Source organism: Solanum stenotomum, chromosome 5 (genome assembly GCF_019186545.1).
Source record: "Solanum stenotomum isolate F172 chromosome 5, ASM1918654v1, whole genome shotgun sequence".
Classification (NCBI taxonomy): domain Eukaryota; kingdom Viridiplantae; phylum Streptophyta; class Magnoliopsida; order Solanales; family Solanaceae; genus Solanum; species Solanum stenotomum.
In genome coordinates, this window is record NC_064286.1 from 52,945,032 (window position 1) to 52,971,201 (window position 26,170).

At 32.3% G+C, this 26,170-nt stretch overlaps 3 protein-coding genes and 1 pseudogene across 5 annotated transcripts; 2 read left to right on the top strand and 2 right to left on the bottom strand.

The window, feature by feature from the left end:
* Positions 1-10,295: 10,295 nt before the first annotated feature.
* On the bottom strand, positions 10,296-13,013 carry LOC125865540 (protein FAR-RED-ELONGATED HYPOCOTYL 1-LIKE). The gene is made up of 3 exons (XM_049545742.1): positions 12,848-13,013; positions 10,962-11,626; positions 10,296-10,499 (listed from the first exon to the last, which is right to left on the bottom strand). Exons 1-3 carry the CDS (start codon positions 12,889-12,891, stop codon positions 10,426-10,428), a joined length of 783 nt encoding a protein of 260 aa, XP_049401699.1. The 5' UTR covers positions 12,892-13,013; the 3' UTR covers positions 10,296-10,425.
* Positions 13,014-15,192: 2,179 nt separating this feature from the next.
* LOC125865814 (probable protein S-acyltransferase 16) lies at positions 15,193-19,036 on the bottom strand. 3 transcript variants are annotated; one of them, XM_049546066.1, is made up of 7 exons: positions 18,624-19,036; positions 16,469-16,534; positions 16,254-16,355; positions 15,977-16,054; positions 15,801-15,899; positions 15,636-15,731; positions 15,193-15,505 (listed from the first exon to the last, which is right to left on the bottom strand). In XM_049546066.1, the coding sequence occupies exons 1-7, from the start codon at positions 18,900-18,902 to the stop codon at positions 15,398-15,400; spliced, it is 828 nt and encodes a 275-aa protein (XP_049402023.1). In that variant the 5' UTR covers positions 18,903-19,036; the 3' UTR covers positions 15,193-15,397. The 3 variants fall into 3 exon arrangements, with proteins under 3 accessions (XP_049402023.1, XP_049402024.1, XP_049402022.1); XM_049546067.1 differs by having other exon boundaries at positions 15,197-15,505; positions 15,636-15,721; positions 16,442-16,534; XM_049546065.1 differs by having other exon boundaries at positions 15,202-15,505; positions 16,442-16,534.
* A 4,781-nt stretch (positions 19,037-23,817) lies between these two features.
* LOC125864149 (uncharacterized) lies at positions 23,818-24,725 on the top strand (annotated as a pseudogene).
* Positions 24,726-24,802: 77 nt separating this feature from the next.
* LOC125865815 (uncharacterized) lies at positions 24,803-25,562 on the top strand. The gene is made up of 2 exons (XM_049546068.1): positions 24,803-25,009; positions 25,119-25,562. Exons 1-2 carry the CDS (start codon positions 24,803-24,805, stop codon positions 25,560-25,562), a joined length of 651 nt encoding a protein of 216 aa, XP_049402025.1.
* Positions 25,563-26,170: the final 608 nt, after the last annotated feature.

Consider the following 26,170-nt stretch of genomic DNA (forward strand, 5'->3'; position numbering starts at 1 on the left):
CTTATTTGTCAAAACAATCTTGCATTATAGTCATTTCTGTATGTAATAATGCATAATATTAATTAAATAAATCTTACTTCTAAAAAAAGATGAAAGGTTCTTACCTTCGTTCTAAAATCTATTATAGAAAATACACTTAGCAACAACACGTACGTAAACTTCATATATACTACACTCATATTGCCTAATTAATATTTACTCGAGTTCTCAAATCATCTAGTTTAAGTTTAAGCACAAAACAAGCATACTATCATCCACTAGAAGGAAAAAATCATATATTGTGATATGCCAAAATAGAATAAAAGAATATCCAAATACATATACAGTATACACTCAACTCAAATGAATACATTTTGATCATTCATCCCAAAAATCTACTTGAACAAGGAATTACTGGGGTTCGAGTCCCCTTGGATACGAAAGTCACCTTTGTTAGGAAGCGCTTTACCCCTTAATGTGAAACTTTCTGAGGCGAATCCCAATTTAATCTGACTGTGAATCCTACTAAATACCGGGTGAAATTTTTTTTTTTTAAAAAAAATAACCACATGGGCCTAAGGTTTGTCGAATCCAAATTTAGTTAAGAGAATGATTTTCCAACTTGGCCCATCTTTGTCAATCCTAATTCCTATATGCATCATTCTTGTTTAATTTTTTTTGGGAAAAGGCATAAATTCTCCACTAAACTTGTCACGAAATGTCAGTTACACACTTATATTATTGTAACGATCTATTACACACCTAAATTACTTAAAAGTGAATTTATTTCAATCTTGACACACATATGATCGGTCACATGATGAGAAAGTGTTTCACACTCGCGCCATTTCTTCACCATGTCCATGCCACATCAATAATTACGTCAGATTTTTTTTAAAAAAAATCTATGTCACCCAATTTCTTCTTTCATAATACACCATCAAAAATCCACCATTAAATCACTACCATAGTTGCTATTATCATCAAATTCACTTCTCCACCACCATAGATTTCACCACCCATAATCAAATTCACCACTGGAATCTTCCCATAACCATTGCCATCATAAAAAATCGATAACAAACATCATAAATTTAACTAAATAACCTATCGGAACCATATCACTATCATTGAAATTCATCACAATCATAACCATAAATTCAACGTCCACATCAAAATCACGAGTTTCATTATCATTATCGAAATTAAAAGTCATACCACCACTAATTTTTCACCCATCAACAAGCCCACCACAAAAAATTATCACAATATACAAATTTCATTCAAGCTCAGAGAGGAGAATTGTGAAAACTTGCAATATTTATTTGCAAAGATTTTAGTCAGGCAATTGAAAAACTAGTGCTCGATTTACTATTACTGATTTTGAAAAAAAAAATCTAGAGAGAATTTTTTTGAGAGAGAAGAAAGATCTATGAACATACATTAAAAAATTGAATTTTGTGCAAAAACCCAGAAACTTTTTACACAAAAAAAGCAAGATCTGAAAATTTTCTTATTTCAAATGCTCACAATCAACAAAAAAACACAAAAATAAATTGAATAATTCGTTCTTGACTTGACGAATTTGATGTGAGAATAGTAAGGATTGACCAATTTTAGATGTCTTGCCGGAATTTTTTCCGAACAGTGAACCTAATTAATTGAATAACTTCGCGATCTTTGCGATGAATTTCTATCCCGCAATGTTGTTTTCTATTTTTCTCTTAAAAAATTATTTTTCATATTAGTCCTAGCTTAAAGAGTGTTTGTGATAAGAAAAAAATGTAGCAAGAAGAAAGGTAGGGTAACACGAAGAGAAGGGTGGGGGTGGGAAGAAATTTACTTTTTTTTTTTTACTCAAATTAAACACGTTTTTTTTTATTTAATTTTATAACCATGTCAGCTTTGAGGGTGGTATTGAATTCACTTTTGAGTAGTATAAGTGTGTAATAGGTCGCCTCAATAATTTAAGCGTGTAACTGACTTTTCGATAAACTTCAAGGATGAATTTATGTCTTTTCTCTTCTTCTTTTTTTATTTTCTACCCGATGTCTGATATTGTATTAGACAGAGTACAATTTTTTTGTGAAAATAGAAACTTTTGTTGTAATTTGCAAACTCAATAATTACTATACACTTGACTTTTAATGTTCAAAATCGAAGGGATACTGTTGACTTGCAAATTTTTATAATCTTCAAAGTTGACTATGCTTCAGAGTTGAATGAATCTTCATGTAGTATTCATTCTACGTTTCGGTAGGAAAACAATAGACATTGGTTGTTTGATTAAAATAGGATAAAAGATAAAAGTTTCTAAATTATCTATTTTGTGTTTGATTATAGATTAATTAGTTTTCAAATGGTGGGATTAACTATCTTATATAGAAGGTGAGATAGTTATGAAATATATATCCCAATTCATAAAAATACTTTTATTTATCCTATTGTGCTAACCGACTGATTCATTGACCATATTTTATAACAATCATCGAATCAATAGCAATAAGCGCGGTTTGAAGGGACTCATATACAGAACAACACAAAATAATATTCAGGGCGGGAGGTTAAATTAATCGAATTTTAGGAGCTGAAATTTCATCTGTACCATCAACCGAGACCCAAATAAGCCTCACTCACAAATATCTGAGCAATTCTTCCCGTTATTTTTACACAATTTCCTTCTTAATATGTACTATCTTTCAAAAAGTGATTAAAAATTGTGTTTTATATTATCTAATTTTACAAAAAAAATCTATCTAAAACTAGAAAATCATAGGAATATATCTATATATGTAGTAGAATTGAATCGCAAGTCGATATGTTAGCTCATATAGAGATGACAATAGAGCGGGGAGCACGAGTTGAGCCTTAATCCACCTAGTTTTCAACGTACTTTTATGTGTTCCAATTCGTCCTGCTCCGCCCCACCCTGCCCTAGCATAAATTTAATTTCGTCACTTTTAAAATATGATGAAGGACAGGTTTTAGTTATAATTGAATTATTTTTCATATTTTTATTTGAATAGCACAAATAAATACTATTAATTTATTTACAAATCTTGTATACAGTATCTCAACTTTGCTAACCTTTAATTAATAAGTATAGAACAAATCCTATATTTAACTTTACTTTACATAAGCAAAAAACTAACAAAAACTTAAGATAAAAAATACTTTCAAATATAACAGTAAGAATATATTAAGCTTTCAATTCTGTTTTGCAGAAACCTTTTCAATATGTTTTTTTGAATAACTTTTATCGTGAGATTTTAGTTTTTTTTAGCTTTGGTTTTAGTTGACCCATAACCCGCCATGCATTAGTGTTTTAAAAAATATATATCAACTCACCCCGCGCCGGCGCCTTCGCCCCGCCTCCGCATGTCCTTAGACCCGCCCCACTCGGTATAGTGTTGGCAAACATAATTTCCAAAAGTTTCACAATTGGATGTCAATAATACCTTCTTACATGGTTCATTAGAGGAGGAAGTTTTCATGAAGGTCAGTTCCCTTTTGCTACATCTTCTACCTCATCCTCTCAACTCTTTACTGCTTCTCCCTCTTGTTTTGATGTTCCAGATCAACCCCTTTCTCCTCACTTTCAATAATCACATCTTTTCTTCTGTTCCTCCACCACCTTCTTCTCCTAACATTGTTCATCCTCCTTCACCAAACTCTGTCATTCCCCCTATCCCTTATCCTAGAAGATCAGATAAGCTTTCTCACAAACCAGATTATCTTAAGGATTTCATATGCAGTAGTGTTTATCTCACTAATCTTACTGACTCGTGCTTTGCTTCCCCTCCTCCTACTCTAGTTTTTTCTTTTAATACCCTGTATGTTCCTAATCAACAAATTTTCAGATCCCTCACCAATTTTACTGAACCCACTAGTTACTCTCAAGTTGATGCCCACCCTGACTGGGTATCTGCTATGCATAGCAGAAATTGCAGCTCTAGAACTCAACGACACTTGGGAAGTTGTTTCACTACCTCTAGGAAAGAAGGCTTTACCTTGCAAATGGGTATACAAGATCAAACTTCTTTCCGATGGTTCAATTGAAAGATTTAAAGCTCGATTGGTGGTGATGGAGGATATTCAAAGTGAGGGAATTGACTACAATGAGACTTTTTCTCTTGTTGTCAAAATGACAACCATCAGGTGTCTCTTAGCAGTGGCAGTAAAGAAAAATTGGAAAGTTTCACAATTGGATGTCAATAATGCCTTCTTACATGGTTCATTAGAGGAGGAAGTTTTCATGAAATTCCCACCCGGGCTTATTCCTCCATCACCTACCCATGTTTGTCTTCTTAAAAAGTCTTTGTATGGCTTGAAACAAGCTTCTCGACAGTGGTATTCTCGACTTGCTGGTGCTCTAAGCTACAAGGGGTACACTTCGTCTTTGAATGACTACTCTCTGTTTTTTCAAAAGATCCGTAGGACTTATCTCTATTGTTGCGGTTTATGTGGATGATATTCTTTTAACTGGTGATGATCTTCATGAAATTGCTGAAATCAAGTCTTTTCTCAATGCTGAATTCAGGGTAAAGGATTTAGGGGATATCAATTATTTTCTTGGTCTGGAAATTATTAGAGAGAATCAAGGTTTTATCATCAGTCAACGCAAATTTGCTCTTGACCTTCTCAAAGAATTTGATACTTCCAATGTTTCCTCTGTTACTTTTCCTTTGGATCCCTCTATCAAACTACATGCGGATGCTGACATACTTCTTTCTGATCCTACCACTTATAGGCATTTAGTAGGGAAATTGAATTATCTGACACATACTTGTCCAGACCTTGCTTTTCCAGTGTTGAAACTCAGTCAATTTATGCAGCGGCCATGCCACTCCCATTACTCTGTTGCTCTTCGTGTATTGAAATATCTGGCTTTGGATCCAGGGCAAGGGATTCTCTTATCGTTTGCTCCTTCCCTATCTATAAATGCTTTTTGCGATGCCAACTGGGCATCTTGTAAGGATTCTCGCCGGTCGATTAGTGGATTCTTCATTACCCTTGGTGGTTCCCCCATCTCATGGAAATCAAAGAATCAAGCTTCTATGTCCCTTTCTTCAGCAGATGCAGAATACAGGTCCATGAGAAAAGTCACTGCCGAGATAACTTGGCTCATCCGTTTACTCATTACATGTTCCTATTAACTCCGATAGTCAAGCTGCGATTCATAGCGCCCACAACCCTGTTTTCCATGAGAGGACAAATCATGTGGAATTTGACTGTCACTTGTTCGACAACAATATGCCTCTGGGTTGATCTCTCTTCAGTTTGTTCCTTCAAAGCTCCAGCTCGCGGATATTTTCACAAAGCCTCTTTCTGGCGCTTCCCATCATGGCATTTTATCCAAGTTGGGGGTTTCTTCTCTCCCCTCCAACTTTAGGGGGGATGTTGGCAAACATAATTTCCACTCATCTATTAGCTGCAGAAAGAAAGGAATGAAGAAGAGCACGTCATGAGCAGCACACTATATCAACATAGGAGGGAATAAAATTAGTTAGGTTGTTAGAATATTTCTACAGGATTTAGACAAGTGTACAGCTGTGATTCTTCTATATTTTCCTTTTTCTTATTTTCTTGCACAGAATACTTGTATATAAAGATTGAAGATGATGATCAATAAAGCATCAGAAAATTTCCACAAACGTCTCCTACATTTCTTACATATAGCCTAAAACTCACTCTGCATCCGCTTCGACCCGTTTCGCCAGCCCCATAGCCATCCCTAAGCTCATCTTCATCCTACCATCTATTATATATTATTTAACAATATAAAGTCAAAGACAAAGAGAGACAAATACGAATCCAAGAAAAATGTCAATTATTGTCTCCAAATTAAAAGCAAGCAGCATCCTATGAAAACAATTCCCCGCCCCTGACACTAAATTTTGCAGTTATGTTCTTAAATTCCACAACCATATTTTTCAGTCCTTTGAATTTAGAGCCAAAGAGAAAGAATGATCTTAGACCAACTCTTTTGGATGATGTACGTTTGGTATTAGATTCTGATAATTTAATAATCGATAATTTAAAATAAACATCAAATATTATTTTTTATAGTTAACGATTTATTGGTGTGAGGTGGATTATTTAATTTTCTTATCGGATAAAACATTAATCCGTTAAGAGTTATTTTTACACTTTTATCTTAGATATATTAACCTCATTTAATATTTTGCCATAATATATAATTTTATATTTTTAGTCTTAAAGCCGAAAAGCCAAAAACTAAAAAAGCCTATTTACTTTTTTGTTCACGTATTACTATTATATTACTATTAATTTATTAAAAAAATTCAATATAGAAGAATTTTATAATTTAACTATATTTAAAATAGTGAAAAGAAGCCTTTTTTTAAGGTGGATGAAAAAAAAGAAGTAAAGATTAGCCGATACACTCAAATAACTGCTCGATAATTACTAATATGTTATCAAATCAATCAATATCTTATTAATTGCCTAGCAGATTAGTAAATTTAAAACCCATATCTAATAGGTCCAACCGTTAAAAGTGAAATTATCTTCCCGCTATATGTCTTGACCGATACAAGTAGNGTTATGTTCTTAAATTCCACAACCATATTTTTCAGTCCTTTGAATTTAGAGCCAAAGAGAAAGAATGACCTTAGACCAACTCTTTTGGATGATGTACGTTTGGTATTCGATTCTGATAATTTAATAATCGATAATTTAAAATAAACATCAAATATTATTTTTTATAGTTAACGATTTATTGGTGTGAGGTGGATTATTTAATTTTCTTATCGGATAAAACATTAATCCGTTAAGAGTTATTTTTACACTTTTATCTTAGATATATTAACCTCATTTAATATTTTGCCATAATATATAATTTTATATTTTTAGTCTTAAAGCCGAAAAGCCAAAAACTAAAAAAGACTATTTACTTTTTTGTTCACGTATTACTATTATATTACTATTAATTTATAAAAAAAATTCAATATAGTGAAAAGAAGCCTTTTTTTTAAGGTGGATGAAAAAAAAAAAGGTAAAGGTTAGCCGATACACTCAAATAACTGCTCGATAATTACTACTCCCTCCATTCACAATTATTTGTCAGGGTAAGGTCATGCACATCCCTAAAGGAAAATTTAATACAAGGTGTAATTTGACTAATATAACCCTAATATATCAAGAATATCAAAAGTTCACATAACTTTTCAATTGAACTACACAATCATTAAGGGCAGAATTGGGAAAAAGTGACTAATTATTTCTTGATTGTTTAAATTGACAATTAATCTTGGACATCTATTTTTAGTATACCTGCCAAACAATTGTGGACGGAGAGAGTAATATGTTATCAAACCAATCAATATCTTATTAATTATCTAGCTGATTAGTAAATTTAAAACCCATATCTAATAGGACAAACCGTTAAAAGTGAAATTATCTTCCCGCTATATGTCTTGACCGATACAAGTAGTAATGGGGGGCCGCCTATTTTGAAACTGTATTGAAGAGACGGTCTAACGTGTACCACGTCTAACACAAAGTCGGTGCCAACTCTCCCACGTTTGCTGCTTTTTTTCACTTGCCATTTCATCACATCATTCTTCTACAATATACCCACACCCCACGTTCTTTGTTTTCCCTAAACATATATATATACAATAACAAACAATCTTGAAAAAGCATAAATACTATAGTTGAATAGTAGTACTCCTAATATAATTAAGTGTGCATGCATAAATTGATTGTTTCTATATATGGAAAAAATTAGCACTACTATTGATGATCATCAAGAAATTAACAATATGGAGGAAGAATGTACGACGCCAAGGAATCAAGAATGTCGAATACAAGCGCCGGTAGAGTGTCCTCCAGCGCCAAAGAAAAAAACGGAATGCCGAAAGAGGGAGCTGCCCAAAAATGGTTATTTTCGACCATCTGATCTTGATTCTATTTTTGATAACGTTACTGCTCCAACTAGGTAGTGTCCCCACTTTGAGATTCTAACGATGACGGAAGCCTAGCCTCTATCTTGAAGGATTGCGTGATGATTATATATATTCTCCTAAGTAGTTTAGTTTTACATTCTTGTTCTCTTTATCATGTAGATGTTGTTTTAGATTATTAATTAGGAATTTAGGGTGAATATCTGTTTATCATGTAGATGTATTTGCTATATTTATCAACTTCTCTTTTTGTGCATAAAAACCAAAATTCTTTTTTCTTCCTTTTGAAATGGTCCCCTTGTGATACTTCGTGGAGGAGCCAGAATTTTCAATAAAAGGTTCAAAATCTGAAGAAATAGACACACGAAGTAGTCGAAGGGGTTTGACATCTACTATATATACCTAAAATATTATTTTAACCATGTCAAAATAGTATAATTTTCTGCCGAAGGGTTACCGCCGAGAATAAAAGTGGCTCCGCCGCTACTGATTCCGCTGATAATTTGTGTTTGCTTTAATTTGCTTTTGAAATGGTCCCCTTGCGTAACATCAACGCTTGTTAGAGCTCTCCTCAATCTGTTTATGATAAATCAATTAGTTTCAAATAAACCTATTGATTTAGATCGAGAGAACATTGTGCTTTCATTTTTTAATTTTATTTTTGGAGGGGGTAAATAGGTTTTTAAATTCTTTAAATTAAATACATATTTATAGTTTGATTCAGTTATTTGGTTTTTAAGAAATTAAATGGAGTACTTTTCTTTTTTCTTTTTTTTCCTGCAATTAAAAAGAGAATCATCTTTTACCAACTTTTAATCTTTTATTACCTTTTATTTTAATGATCATAATATTTTAGATTATCAAAAAATGTCTTAATTAATATCTATTAAGTCATAATTAAATAAATAAAATTTACCAAAAAAAGAGTCTAGATAAAAATTGCATACCTGTTTCTTTAAAAGACTCGTTGGTCTGAGGTTGGCCAAATGCAACAAAAGTCGTTTGATGCATTTGGGGGGAGGTGGATAACTTATTTCGAGATAATTAGTTTTGAGATACTTATTCCTGATCAAATGATCTCTATATTACATTTCTATCTATCCTTTTTTGGATTAGTCCAAAGACTTTCAAATTTGACTTGTGTTGAGACAATACACCTCTTAAAAACAATCAATTAAAAATATATTTTATCTAATTAATCTTACTATGATATTTTGAATTATCTTAATTTATTAAAATATACAAATCGAACGGAGGGAATAGTTAGCACAAAAATCAGATGTGGACTTAAAGTATTTTTCCCCTTATCTATGGGGAAAGGTGCACATTTATAACTGTCATCAAGTAGTTCCCTCAAAAGCAGGTCATCTACTTTTTCAATTTGTGTGTTATTTTCCCATCTATTTTTAAGAAATACTTACCTTTTTGTTTTATTTGGCAATTTTTTAAGAACATATTTGGATTAATTTTTAATTTTTGGCTTATTTTATATTTCAACTTAAAATCAAGTGCTTATAAATATTTTAAAATTTATTTAGATCCTGTTTGAATTAACTTTTTAAAAATATTTTTATGTCAAAATAATTTTTAAGCAATTCAGCGATATTTAGGTAAAATAAAAAGTGCTTATAAGCACTTATTTTTAAGTTAAAATAAGCCATAAAAATTTGACTGATATAATTTTTGACTTAAAGAATACCTCTCAAACAAATTTTGAATCTGGGTCAAATTTTGATATTTAATATATTGTGATTTTGTCATATTTTTAATTTAGAATGAGATAAAATTCGCTACTATTTAGAAGGGCTTTGATTAAGATGTTCTTAATTATAATTCTATTTCTTTTTTTGAATTGACATATTCATCAATAAATTTGTATATTTGAATTAAAAATAGTGTCAAGTCAAAATCAGACGAACAAACTGAAGAAGTACATCTTTTGTAACATCAGATTTCAAACCACACATCTCAAGAAAATTTCTTACTCCACCATTTGAACTGAAGCCAACCAAGTTCTTTTAAGACAAATTACTTCTACTCACTTTGCATTTCAAAAATTACTTCTACTCATCTTTTGTGGCATCAAACTATTTTCATTCAAAAAAATTAGCTACTTACTACTCCTTTAGTTGTCCACTTCATATCGTCGCGTTCTGTTTCATCAACTAACAGGTTCCACATACAGTAACAAATCTCACGAAATTCAAATGAACCTCGAGTTTATATGCTAAAGAAGAAAAGTACGATTTTTCGAGCTGTGGAAGCACTATACTGCAGGAAAATTTAGTCACATTTCTGAGGAAGCTAAGAAAATTGATTCTAAAAAGATACTGCTACTTAAGATGAATTATGCAAGCAAAAGCCTCTGTACAATAATACCATTCAAGGTTCTCATATTTGTTTCTGTTGTTACAAGGGCAGTGCATACAACATAGCAAATAATAAATATATAAACAAGCCATTGAAACCAATTATTAACTACATAAGCCAACCTTTCGAACTGATCGATGGTTTCTTGTTACAGCATAAGCATGGAAAAGTACTGCTCAAACTCTTTATCAATGGTTAGTTTCGTGGAACTTGGTTGTGAATCTGCATCAAAAAGAGAAATATATGTATCATTCCAAGGAAGCCAAATGACCATGTTCTCTGTATAAACATAATACCACAAAGTGAGGTATGAGGAAGGTAGAGTGTACGGAGACCTTATCCCTACCTCAGGTATAGAGGTTGTTCCCATACACCGACTCAAGGGAAAAATAGGAGATAGTAACAAAACCAGCAGATAGTAACAAGACAATTAACTACAACAAAATAATATGATAGTCAAAGTACAAGAAATAACAAATAGTAACAGAAATCGAAGGACAAGAAACCACAGGAGCAATACTATAACTACTAGAATGGACAGATAACAAGACAACACATTGCAACCTATTAACCTTCTACCTTAATCCATGTACTCCACAATTTGGACATTCATTTAAAAATATCTATCTGCCTCACAACCCTCATGAGAAAGAAGAGGAAAAGAGAAAGTGGAAGCTAAGTTACCTTGGTTAACAGTCCATCTTCCAGATGAAAGAACATAATTGCTCGGATTCACATTGGCGTTTAGCAAGTTTTCAAGTTCTTTTTCTGTTGTGAGCTCAATGCCCTCAGTGCTGCATTCTGCGCATGTGCAATCCTCGTGATTCCCCAATCCCAAAAAGTGCTCCTCATAATCCATTGACGGGTGGCATCCAGAACCGTGATGTAGAGTATCCCATCCTCTGCCGGTAGGGGATTGCTCCGGCCTATCAGGCATTAATTTTGTCAATGATCTGCTCTCCAAAGAATAAAGGGCATTTTTGGACCAGTTGCCCCCCAATTTAACAGATGAAGTTGAAGCGTGATCAGCTGAACATGCTTTCAGACATCCAGGATCAAGTTTAGCCTCATGAGACGTGACAGAGTCAGCATCTTCACAAAAGCTATTGCTGCCATTCTCAGATTCTAGTTCTGAATCATCATCTTGGCCACTTGCAGCATTTTCTACTATCATCATACATGCCAAAGATTCTTTAGCTGCAGTGCCAGTATGTGAAGAATTACATTCAGCAGAGCTCTGATATGAGCACATATGCTTAGGTAACGGCATTCCCAATTGTTCAGCTTGAAACTTTCTTTTCTTGTTAAAGTAAACAAGGCTGGTAGGTAGTAGCTTGCTCATATCAACACTGGTACAATAAGCAAACCAGTATTAGAAAAATGAAAGCATAGTTGAACGACGATCCATTTCAAAGGGCCAGAGAAAGAAAAATTGTAAGCACTAATAAAGAAAAACATGCAGACTTTTACTGACATGACTTTTGAAAAGCAGATTTCATGGAAAGAAATTAAAATTTGACAGTTACATGTAAGCGTACAGAAACTTAGATCGCATTACTTCATCTTTTACAATAATGCAGCATATGCTAACCACTTGTTTTAGGAATAGGTAAAAAATCTACAATAGAAACTACCTCTCAAATCATAACAGTTATCTTCAAGCATTTGATGAAGAAAAGGGGAATTTTACTGACAAACTAAGTGAAACCTACACAGGCTGAAGCTAAGTTTTGGGAGAGCTACTATACACATTCCCAATTTCCCATTGCGACGTCCTTGACTGCACTTTCTTGTTCTTCTCTGTATTACTGAGTACACTCCGTTCGTACTCAATGTGTTCAAAAACTAAAGATCCAAACCTGTGTTGAGGCTACTGTTGGTGGACTCCGTTTCTAAAATTAAGAGTGGTCACACTTGATAAACATGTCCCTTTATTTCTTCATTGGAAATGAGCTATCTTAGTAATACAGGTCACACTTAACAGAGGTCTCGGGTTCGAGCTCTAGGAATGGAACCATTCCCCTTAAAAAGCCTTGCTCTCAAATCATTCATACGCAACACAAATCTAGATTAATATAGCCCAATGGGTTGCGATAACTAAGGCGAAAATCAGAAAAGTAAGGCATACTATAGTCTTCTCAGCTAAATGCAGATCAAACCAACAAATTAAAACATACAAACACACATATAAATATCAAATATTCAACACATAAAATTGATAATCCATCCTTTCCCAGCTTACCATGTGACTCAAATCTTAATACCTTTTTTATAGTAATTAACGCAAAGATATGACACCTGAGCCTACGTCCTTTTAACTCAACCCCAAAACTAGGAGAGGATTGTCCCGGTACATATAAGCAAATCACTAGTCCATTTCCCAACCGACGGTTGACTCTTACCCACTAAGGGCAAAAAAAGGAGATCCATCAAGAAATATCAACTAGTTGACCAAGTTGAAATAAAACAACTTTACTAAAACCCAAGTAGCATTAAACTAACAAGTAGATATCACAAAAAGGTAATTGAAGAAACAAGAGATCCAAATTGAAAAAGAAAAAAAAAAAAACCTGTTGATATGAGCACAGATATGCATATTTTGGTCATCCTCCATATTTTTTTGCAGGTAAAATGAAATGGAAGAAATTTAGGTGTACGGATGATTATGAACCATTGGGAGAAATGGAGAAAGTATAGATGGGGTGAGGGTGACAGACACTACCCATGAGGCGATGACTATACTATTATAAAGTTGGAAAATAATTATTATTTCATTATACCTGTATAAAATTAAGTGCATGAACTTATTTATTATTATTGAAATATATCTAAATTAATTGAGCATGGTCTTTTAATTATTTTTTTATAGTAAATTATAGATATTTGGTTAATTGGTTGATCCCAATAACAACAACAATAATAGTTTGATATGATTTCTAAGGTATAACAATTTCAAGATAAAATATAAAATAATTTTATTCTGTATTTAATGGATATTAGGTAATTTTTAGATTGTTTATCTCATTATTTATACTATAATGATGGAACAAATTATTCCATATATATGCTGAAATAATTTATTTCGAGATAAGTTATTTCGAAATAACTTGTTTCCGCCCAAATGTAATTTTAAAAAAAATATCATGGTTATTGTTGGTTATTATCCCAGGCACACCAGTACAATAATCTCTCTCGTACCAAAATTATGAAATTCCACTACTCGAGTTTGAGACACGTGTATCTCATCACTACTTTCTTTGACTTAATTAAAACAACAATTTTAAATTTCTTCTTATTATAAGAGGTTCTATTCTACTTTCATTAGTTTCACTTTATTTGTGATATTTGACTTAATTAAAATAAAATAAAGTAAGGATGGTTGTACAAATCTCCCTTTGAGTTTTACTTTATCAGAGTTAATATTATAAAAAATCATTTAATTATGAAAATTAATTTAATTAAGTCATTAAAATTTAATTATATTAATAAAATTTCAACTTAAGATTTTTATTTGTCAAAATTACTTAACTAAATTTATTATTAGAAAAAATTTAATATAGCAAAATAAATTAATATATATATATGAGTTTCATAAATAAACAAAAATGAAGAAATATGTCTAGCATATTTTTAGTCATAAGAAATTAAGCAATTAAATTTTTTTCCTCTCCAATTAATGGAATTGAAAGGGGGGGAAAGCGCGCGCGTGTACGCACGGCTTAATTAGGAGTGTGGGCAAATTTGGTTACTAGCTGACTAGGAAAAGGAGCATGGAGTCCACGAGGGATTACAGTAGATGTCCCCCTTTATCCTTTGTATCTTTTTTTTTGTTTTTGTTTTTCCACTTGATAGTTGATGTTTTGTATTTGTGTCTAGGTTCGACTAATTTAAAATTTTATTTTAGAGAGCCTTTAATTAAAAATGAATGATATTTGATAATCTTAACTCAATTAATTAGAATTTGTATCGATAAGTTACACTTTAAACCTAAAGAACTCTTTAACAGCTCTCTAATTAATGATAAATATATAGTAATAATTCCAACGCATCTTCACCATTAAGTATCCAAAATTTTGCACTTTAATAAGGCTGGTCTTTAATGTCTTCCATATATTTCATTTTTATTCTTTAGAAATCAATCTTATGCCCAGTGAAGCATAAATTCTTCGGAAGAAACTGAAGTTATATTCGAATATAACTGGTTGGGTATTATGATAAAAAAAAAAAAAGAAAAAAATGTTTGTTATGATGTCAAAAATTAAAGACAGCACAAAAATAGGGACTAAAGTCCAAATGAACCTTAAGTATCCCCTGAGCTTGTTCAATTTTCGTTTTCTGTGAGTAGCCAGTTAAGTTTCTTGGTTTCAGGCTTTCAGCCTCGTAAGCATATACATGTGATACAGCCCAGCAATGTTTTGCGCTCACCAACCATAGTTAAGCAACAAACATATAGAAGGAATAATTTTATTTTTTTTAAGATAGAGAGAAGGAATATTTAACCACGTAGTATATGATTATCACTCTACTCTTAATTACAAGTCTTGAATTTGAATAATAAAAATATGAAAAAAGTTCCATTAGGAAACTATTTTTCTCCTTAGTTGGCTGACCTTACATGAATTTAAATTAATCAAGCCAGTGAATCAAAGACAAGATGGTTAAGAAAAAAAAAAATCTTAAACACGATTTAACCCTTGACAAGATTTAAAAACTTTGAAATAACTTTTACCTAAGTTGCTATGATTTGTTTCAAGAAAAAGGAATCACCAATGGCCTGTCATTTGTCGACATTATCAATTATGCTGGAAGAAGGAAGGCAGAAGTTGGCACATAATTGCAGCTGTTTGAGCTACATGCAAGTTCTTTTCTATTTTACATGGTGTATGCTAGCTTTATAATCCCAACTATAACTCTCGTTACCTTTTTGATAGTGTCTCAGCATATGGAGGACTGGAGATCTCTGAAATGACAGAAAACAAAAAAATCACCTCCATGTTGTTAATCTTGGCTGATGGCGAGCAGACGACACTGTTAATCTTGCTACTCCAAAGGCAGAACCAGGCTTCCTCTGCTTCTTTGGCAACTAAAACATTGACATCTTGGATGTTTCAGTAACATGTTCACGATCTTGATGTCGAGGAGCCCTCAAATGGTGTCCGATAGCGAAGGCCAGAACCTATATGTCTTGTTGTGGGGCACGCCCAGCAACATACATTTGGGCCTAGAACCTGCATTCCCAGGCAAACCAGTTAAAATGATTAAACTAAAGAAGTTGGGAAATCAAGGAAGAAAAAAGAATTATGGACAAGGAAAAGGAAGTTAACGATAGCATATAGAGAAAGAAGAATGATCACTTACTGATATCAAATTCTCATATGCACCAAGATCATATGGATGTGAATGTACATGACCTCCCTTTTCAGCCAGCCACATAGCTCTGACACCTTCTTGGTACAATTAGGCACTAATCAGTTATAATTTGAAAAGAATAGGATAAAGTAGCATGTATTCAAGTAGACAGACCTCAATGGTTGTCTTGTTTTGCAAAATCAGGTGCACATGCCAACCCAGAAAAACCCCTAGTGCCAAACTTAGTGGCACCAGTAGAAGCCCTGAAAGAATCTGCTAAAAGGAACAACATCTGAGCAAATGGATGAATGAAATAGTACTAAGAACAAAACTAGCTCATGAGAAATTACATATACTGTTCTGTAAGAACCTTCAATTTGCTGGTTGTCCTTTGGAGAATCAGTAGTTATGCTACCAACAAGCAGAACCTGAAGAAACAAAAGTAGGAAGTGTTGAAGGGTCGCGAGCAAGGCAAAGATACTTAAATCTTGTAGGTTATGTTGATCAATCAAATTTCATCATAAGCACCAATTTAGAAATATAAGTAATAAAGGAAGAAAGGATACAGGCATAGCATACCAAGATCATATACAGCCTCTAAAACGCATCAAAATGTCAACTTCTTACCAGGGAATATATGCAAGCAATAACGGCATATAAAACGAAGATGAAGAAGATCTTGTAGTTTGCATGGCCCACACAATTATTCATCCACACACAATGATGATCCTTGTATTCAAGAGGCAAACGATTTAGTATATTATCCAGGATATCAAGAAATAACATAAAAGTAAACATAGAGGCATACGACATACCATTCGCAGTACACATCTATTACATACACGACAATGATGGGCACGTGGAGGCTTATAAAGGGAACACTTCTGGCAGTATCTCATATCCCCACCCTGCAGAGTAATTCAACAGACACAAAATCACATCCAAGCACTCCACAATTAAATTTAACAGAATTTTTCACTTTTAAAGTTAGTTTTATGGGCTAAGGACGAAATTGATATCTTTTTACATACATCAAGTACTATTTCAATAAGATGGTATATATGAAGGACAAAGATAATTCAACCCCTATGCATTAAGGACCATTTTGGTCGTTTTCTCAAAGTATTTGATAATTTGGTTAGAGAATGAGAAACAGCCTTCTTCAATTCAAATAGATATAAAATGTTCATACCTATTATACTAATTTTGACACACTTCTAGATTATACTTCTACGGGTTCTTTCAAGTTTGTTATCATTTTTTGGATTATTTTTTTAAAAAAAAGGTTCACTCAACTTGACTGCCAGTTGAATCAGTTACCAGTAAAAACATTACCAAGTAAATGACATTCCTGGTTCAATGATCTTTAGAGTGTTGGGAGACCAGTCTCTCAAACTAAAGTTTGCACTAAGAGAGAAACTACTACATGACAAAGACAAAGACCAGATCAAAGAATATATGACTTTCAATGGGGAGGAAATAGCAAGACATTCCGGTTTCATGTTTATAAAGGTGGAGCGACAACATCAGCAAGCAGGGCAAATAGTTATGAAGGTTCATCAAGAAGTTTGATAAGGAGTATAGACTGCGCAGATCTGTTGTAGCAATGAGTAATGGAGTAGAAGGCGGTCAATGCAAGTCAAGACTTGTGGCAAATTCTAAGGGGTTGAGTTTGTGGAAACCAACTGGGGGATTTGAAAATTGATGATGGTACTTGGTAGAAGAATCAAATTCCGGTCACTATAGCAAAAGAGGTGTACATTGAAGGAAATCTTTCTAAGCAATTTAGATGTGCTTGCTGCAGAGTTAGAAATTAAGCTGAATGGACCATCCCTTTTTCTTGGGATGAAGATTGAGCAGGGAACCTTCTGAACAAGGGCATACCTAGAATGTAAGATAAATTGTATTACATAGGAATTGACACCATTGTTAAAAGGGTATGATTTTTGTGGCCAGATTATAGGCTCTATTTATGAGTAGGGGAGAAAAGGGAGAAAAGGGGGTTATTTCTCTGCTAAGTCTCTCTACTCATTATAGTTGTGACAGCTAAGTTTTTAAAGCACCTTAACATTACATTGTGCTTCCACTGGCAGTGCATGCCACATTAGAGTTACCTATTCAAAACAATCTCCATACAAGGGCAGGGGGACAGTGTTGGGTAATAGGTGAGTTCTGCATGAAACTAAAAAACATCTTCCTTTTTTTGCAGCATCAAGTAACAAAGGAGGTTTAGAACAGCTTTTTTCTTTTGGGATGGATTGGATTTTCACGATATTGACTATGAAATGCTTATCTAAAGAGGCAAAGACTTTAAAGAAGAAAGTTTTGGGATAGATCACAGTTAAAGGGGTTCCAACCCCGAATTCCAGAAGTACAAAAGAATAATCCTCCGCGTTTTCATTCAGCTCACAGAGGGACGAAAACACTGTATACAGTTAACAAATATTGAAGTATCAACGTTCTGCCAGTCCACCTAAGACCTTTGCCCATAATCAAGCATTACAAGAGCAAGTATTTGAAAGGAAGATTTTCCAATAATTGACTTCATCCAGTATGACAAAAGCATCCAAAAAAACATTTTTAACAGTAAATTCATTATCCACAGGGTTTTGCTTGACTTGCTCACTTGTCATGCTTGGTGACATATTTGTTATTATAAACTCCACATGATCATACCATTATAATAACCTAGAAAGAATTTCTTCCTGTATCTGCTACAGATGTTAATGCCATATTTCATAACTGGTGAGCTCCATTAATATAAAACCAGTATCTCCATTTCTGCAAAAGCACAAGCCACAGCTTGATTCTAGTTCAATGTGTTATTAACCAGTTCACACACTCTAGCCTCTACCTCCTTAAAAAAGAAAAAGCAGCTCATTGCACTAAGCTCCCGCTATATGCGCGGAGTCCGGGGAAGGGCTAGTCTCTACCAGCATAATACAAGTAGAATATACGACATTAAAGTAAATTATAAAGGTAAGAAACGAACAAAACCTTTCGCTTGATCTCTTGAACCGTATTCTCCGGGTCTTCGACATCGGGCACGAAGGAGCTAGGAACCCGACCGGGATCAGTGTAGATTGCAAGTGCGTAACTCAAAATGCAGAAGAGAGCAACGACGGAAAACAGGACGGCGTTAAGCATACCGGGAGACGACCAAAGTCCCAACCACTGATCAATGAATACAAATACAGTGGAGAAGTAAATGTAAGCAATTGCCGCAGCGACGACGGTGACGTGGAAGGAGAATCTGCAGCCACGTGTTGCTTTCATCTCCGCTTTTCACTTGCCGGAGTGGTGGCTGAGAGAAGAGGATACAGACGGCGTCGCCGGCGAGGTTGGACGGGGGAATGGAAAATGGAATTTACGGGTTGGATCTAAGGCAAAATTGGAGCGGTGTTTGGTTGTATGGGACCCGACTTACAACTTAGATAACTATATTTTAACTTCCGAGCCAAATATAATTGTGCCAAAAAAATATATATGAAATTAATATAATCTAATTTAGTTTTGAAAATTAGTTAAATCACTCACGAAAAGTGCAATATGAAGATTAAAAAGGAATGAAGGAAATTCTAAGATAGGAAGTATTGGAAACACATTTAACTCGACGTGAATTATTAGTTTCATCCCTAAACATTGATAACCTTAAAAACACCTCTTTATTTGACAAACTGAACTTAAGCACATCTCCGATCTTACAACATGAGTGAAAATAACTCCTAAATTATCATCAAGTTTAAGATATTTCCAACACTTCTCTTGAATTTTTATTAAGAGTCTTATACTTCTACAAGAGTTTGAGATCACTTGTTATGTCATGTGGCAGCTCAGGTCTGTATCTAAGTTTAGTTAATCAAGTAAAAAAATATTTTTAATATTGTCAATAGTTCGAGGAGGAAACTAGTAATTTACACAAATTTTAGGGGTGTTTACAATACTTCTCTCAAATCCTAATGATCTACTTTACTACTCAATCTGTCCCAATTTATGTGACACATTTCATTTTTCGAGAGTCAAATAATTTAAGTTTGACCGAAAATTTATGCATGAAATCTTCAATTTTTTGAAATGAAATTTATATATTTGTAAATTACGTAAAAAGTACCATATGTCAAAATAATTGACAACCCAAAATATTTAAAAGATATATAAAAATTTTACAATAAAAAAATAGATTAATTTAAATCTTAAAATTTAAAATATGTCACATCAATTAAAACGGAGGAAGTAATATATATCATTTTCCTTTCGTCGTCATTATTTTCTCTGCTAAGAAATTAGGTTACGGCAAATGATTCTCATCTTCAATTTGATTATGCATAAAATATTGTGTATATCTTTGTTATACAATATATTATATAAAAATAATTTATACCAAATATATAAATTTATATGTGATACATATTTTTTATGAAAAAAAGGACACAAAACAAATACCTCATAAAAGTAAAATAACTATAAATATATACCCTTTTACATTTATATCCTACTAAAGAATTACACTATATGCCCCCAATTAATTTTGCTTAACTGATACTAAATCAGTATCATATATTGTATTGGTGTCATTGCGGCTGATAATTTTGCTTAATTGATGTTAAATCAGTATATATATATATATATATATATATATATAGGGATACCAGATACATGGAAGAATGGCGAGAGAGGTGAGCGAGTTTTGCTATGTAGCCTGGATACATGCAAATTCACTTGGATACAATGTATCTAGAACAAATTACACCTAAAGTTAGACCCCAATTATCCAAGATACATGTATCTTGATGTATTTGGAGACACCAAAATCTGGTAAAATACGTAATATTACAAACTAGAGTGTATATAAATAATTAACTACTAAACTTATGGGATTTACGTAAGTTCCCCTTTTTAATTTAGAATTAAATAAAATTCACTTATATTTTAAACCGAATCCGCTCTTAATTATTTAATGAATGTCCGGTAATTAATACTCTTAAAATTAGAAGGGTTTTGATTACAAATATTCTAAATTATGATTCTTTTTCTTATTTTGAATTGACATAATTATCAGTAAATTTGTATATTTAATTAAAAATATGTCAAAGCAAATTTGAAGAATTTTTTCTTCTTCTTAATTTTATGAAACATAAATTATATTAGACCAAGTAGTTTTCGTGGCTAGAATATCAATTTCCAACACACTTGAATTTAAGCTCATGTCACATTGCCATGTTTGATTCTGACAGGCTTGGATTTAAACTCATTTGTTGTTATCGTAAAACATGATTAGTCGAGGGTCATATTATGATCCAATCAATTCAATATTTGCTTCAATCAACTTGATTATGTAAAGATGAGCTAAATAATACAATATTTCGAGTAAAAAATGTTATTTTTTTAATTTTATTTTTCCTTTGATTACCAATGTGAAAATCGCTATTAAAAAGAAAACGTACATACTAACGTTCAAACAATTCTTATTCATAAACCGTAAATGTTGTCATGAGAAAAAAGAGCCTTCAATGAAAGAGTAATTACTTTACCCACTTTTATAACCATCGACCTTAATTCATCTAAAAAATTTGTAACATTGATTTATCAATTTATTTTATTTTATATTGAAATTTGTAGGAAAGAAAGATTTTTTTTTTTAAATGCTAAAAATATTTTAAATTTTGGATTAAACTACTCAAATATTCATATTATTAGATAAAAAAATTTACACAACAAGATCTAAGATGATGTATTACACATATATGGCTAACTTATTAACTTGAAATGACCCTAATAACATTATTAGTATCAAATTCTTGTTGTAAACTCAACAATAGTATACCTTATAAAAATATTACATAATAAGTATTGATAAAGTGCATAGTGCACCAAAAGTAATAACTAGTTTTGAATAAGCTTTTGACTAAATAGTTCGGACACAAAATTAAATATCTTTTAAAAATTAGTCTTGATGATACTAGATTGATTATTATACCATTAATATATACGCTATGACACAAAAAGAATATATATCAATGGTATAATAATCCAATCTAGTATCATCGAGTTTATTTATGACACAATAAAAAAATGTAACTTCGAACAATTCAATTAATAATGAATAACATGGATTAAGATTGAATTATCATATTTTTTTATCCATAAAAAACATTTGATAATCCTATCAATAATCGAAAAAGAATGGTCTGTATATCATAAATTATGGATGGATCCTAGTTGTTAAATATGCCATTACCTTCATATCATATTTAATAATTATTTTTCCTAATTAATGTAACATTACCCATTATACCAAATAAAAAAAATATTATTTTCTAATACTTTTCATTTGATATTTAATAAATATCTTTTCTACATCAAAATTTTAAAAAAAATTGTTATTCAATTTATTTTTTTCATTTGGTTAGATATATCACTAGCCTCCTATAATGTTTAATAAATGAGAAAATTTTACATATAGCAAATAAAAAATTGCTAATTGTATGCTATAACAAACTTTGTAAAATTGCAATCCGTAGCAAAATTATAGTTTGCTATGGACTTTTCTTTCTATATATTTGCTTGTCAATTTTATTTTTTTTTATACATTTTGATAGTTTAAAAAAGAAAAGGGCGTTAATTTAGGTTAGAAAAAAAAGGAAAAAAATCACTGAAGTCACGCACGTTCTGTTCCATTCGAATTCCCTTCCTTCTTCGTCGTCTTCAACAGTAAGAACTCCATTGTAACTCAATTCAGAAAATTGATCAAGCAATTGACGGTACTACACAAACAATCGAGATCATTGGACTGTAGAGATAACAATAGGAGGTAATTTCATGACGAAAACATACTCTGATTTTGCTTTTTTAGGTCGAAGATGGTGTTCAACATGTATTCAAAATCAGATTTCCTTTTTAACTATCATCAATTTAAGTTGAATGTATATTAAGAGGTGTATATTTTGCTCGAAATAGAGTTTAACAATTATGATTTGTATAGTTAATTTATAATCTACAAAAATTTGTGATCTGGAAATTTTCTGGATGAACTTGTTGATTATTTTGAATTTGTGATCGGAGATTCGCTCATTTCACAGTAATATTTGTGTTCGGATTTGTGTATTTGCTTAGAGTTTATACGTATAGGTTTTCAGATATGATTCAGTATGTATAATACATATATGAAACTATTATGTGTATGTTTTATACAGTTATCTTCATCATAACATTGCACTTGTATGAAATTATATAATTGTGTATAAAGTTATAATTTGTATATATAATTGTTTAGATACAAATGTATATGCAAAATGTGTATATAAACGTTTCTATGAGTATGTAATTGGAATATGTATATATGTGAATAACTGAAGTTGCTAGAATTTGTATAAATATACGTTATGTTTGTTGTTGAAATTCTTAATAGTATAAATGTATATGTATATATAACTTTTTTTTTATACAAAAATATTTTGAAAAATGGCTTCATTAGCTATTTTGGTTATGCATTCCGGTAGATGGGACAATGACAATTGTTACGTTGACTATACAATTGAGGGGGTGATTTTTAAAGAAAGTTCATCGTATAAGGAGTTGTATAATGTTATTGCAATGCAACTCGGTGTTGATACAAATTTGATTAAGCTGAAACTTGAGTATAGGGTTAAAGAAAGCAAAATGCCATTGTTGATACACAATGACATGGATGTTAGAGTGTATATCATGCTTAAAAAGTCTGCAGATGACTTCAACAAGTATCCAATTTGTATAAGCAAAATGGATAATAATAGCAATATCACTGAACTGTGTGAAAGTTCAAATCAGGAGAATGATATGGTTACATCAATTTGTAATGATGGTATTGTTGATTTTGAGACTATGCATCTGTCAATTGGTGAATTGGTAGAGCCGCTTTGTGTCTTGGGGTCAGGGAGCTGCGATGGAGTCATTTCAGATCCTTGTAATAAGTACGTGGAGATTGACCAAGTGTATAAGAACAAAGCCACTTTGAAATCTGTGATGAAAAATTATGCAATTGAAAATAGATTTCAATATAGAACTGTGAGGTCAAATGCAATCAGGTAACTAATTTATACAACAAATACATTAGTGTATATGGTGTTTTAGTTATTTGTATATTGATATGTTGTGTTGTATTTGCTGATGTAGTTATACGCTGGAATGTATTTCTGATGAATGTGAGTGGTTGATGAAAACATTAAATATCAGCAAGTCTGGAATGTTTAGGATCTGAGCATTTAATACAGATCATACTTGTCCTTTGAAGGATAAAGTGTATTCACAAAAACATGCAACAAGCAAGTTGATTGGTGGGATCGTTAAGCCTAAGTTTGTTGATCACAAGAGAAAATATACACCTTCTGATATTCGGAGTGATGTAAAGATATATTTGGGAGTTGATGTAAATTACTCATTGGCTTGGAGGGCTAAAGAAAAGGCTCTGATTTCATTGAGGGGCACCACAGTTGCATTTTATAGCAAACTTCCAGCATACTTGTATATGATGGATATTACATATCCAGGCTCGCATATACGTCTAAAGAAAATAGACAAAAATGAATTCTTGTATCTTTTTGTTGCATTGAATAATTGTATACAAGGCTTTGATCATTGCAGGCCTGTCATAGTTGTTGATGGAAGTCACCTAAGAGGACCGTATAATGGAACATTTGTGGCTGCAAGCACAATGGATGGAGCAGGTATGTTTCATTGTGTTTTTGAATGTATATTTTTGATTTTATGTTAATTTGTATGTAAATAAACATGTAGGACATATTTTCCCACTGGCCTATGGTATCATTGATTAAGAAAATGACGCATCTTGGTCTTGGTTTTTTGTACAACTAAGAGAGGCTTATGGGGAAAGGAGTAATATGTGTGTAGTCTCCGATAGAAATGAGAGCATCATAAAGGCAGTCACAAAAGTGTATAAAAACGTGCCACATTATGCTTGTATGTGGCACTTGTGGTGTAATGTAGAGAAGAAATTTAGGAAGGTATCAAAGGAGCTAAGTCCTGTGTTTTATAATATGGCAAAGACTTGCAGTAAAGTTGAGTTTGATAGGTTGATGGATACTGTAGAAAAGGTTGATGTAGGTGTCAAAGAGTATTTGGAGCTAGCTGGATATGATAAGTGGTCAAGGTGTCATGCAGAAACTCATCGGGGATGGGCTATGACGTCTAACATTGCAGAGAGTATAAATGCTGCATTAGTGTCTGCACGTGAATTACCAATTTTTAATTTTCTAGAAGAGGTTAGACTGATGTTTGGGAGATGGAATCATGACAACAAACACGAGGCAGCCTGCACATTTACTCCGTTGATTGGAAAATTTCAGAAGATACTGATCGAAAATGAAGCAATGAGCACACGAATGAGGGTATGTTTTATGTATATGTAGTGTTAATTAATCAGTTATGCACACAGATAGAATATATATACAATTGCATAGACTTATACATATAAATAAATCTATTTGTATGAAACAGGTTGTGCCGTCAACTGAATATATATACAATGTGACTGATGATGGTAGGAGTTTTGTGGTATGTTTGAAGAATAAAACATGCAGTTGTGGAAGGTTTCAATACGAAGAAATACCATGTGAACATGCTTGGACTGTACTAAAGCGGAAAAGTCTAGTGGCTGATGGATATTGCTCAGATTTGTATAAACCAAAGACGGTTTTGAAGATTTATGAGATACCAATTTATCCATTGCCTGATGTAGCAGAATGGGTGATACCTGAATACATAATGTATGATGAAGTCCGGCCTCCAAAATTCAAAAGACCTCCAGGAAGGCCAAAAAATAAACCCCGTTCAAAAACAAAACGTGAATTGCTTGGTCTCAAAGGGAAGCATACGTGTAGCACATGTGGAGTTGCAGGTCACAATAGGCGTTCATGCAGAAACAGACCTCAAGAAGTTTAATAAGCTCTTTCGATTATATTTGAGTGTAAAATTCGATTTTATAGATACTTGAATGTTATTCTGAACTGGAATGTTGATGATGGAATAAAATTGTTATGTCCTATTAATTGTGATCTTTTTTATCTTCATTTTGTATTCATGCTCTTGTATATAATATGAATTATCGTTGGCGTATATATTGTACATCATATACATAAATTCTATATGTATAAGTTAAATTGAACGTTTTATTATATTTGTATAAGCTGGATATTGAACATTGTATTCTATTTGTATTAGTTATATTGATTTTCCCTTTTTGAAACAGAAAATGTATATTCATAATGAATTAAGGGAATTAAAGATTGTATAAACTTTCGACATTTATACAGTTAATCTGTAAATAGATGTTGTTAGTTAAGTGGTTTGTATACTTATACTTTATGAACATCCTATAAGCCTAACAATGTAGATGTATATATTCAACTTAAATGTACTCTTAGGTTTATACTGTTAGTGTATAAACAAACATTGTATAAGTTGATTTGTATAATTAAACTTTATGAACAAATTGTATAATCCTAACAAATGTATATTTATACACTCAATATAAAACATGATTATACAGT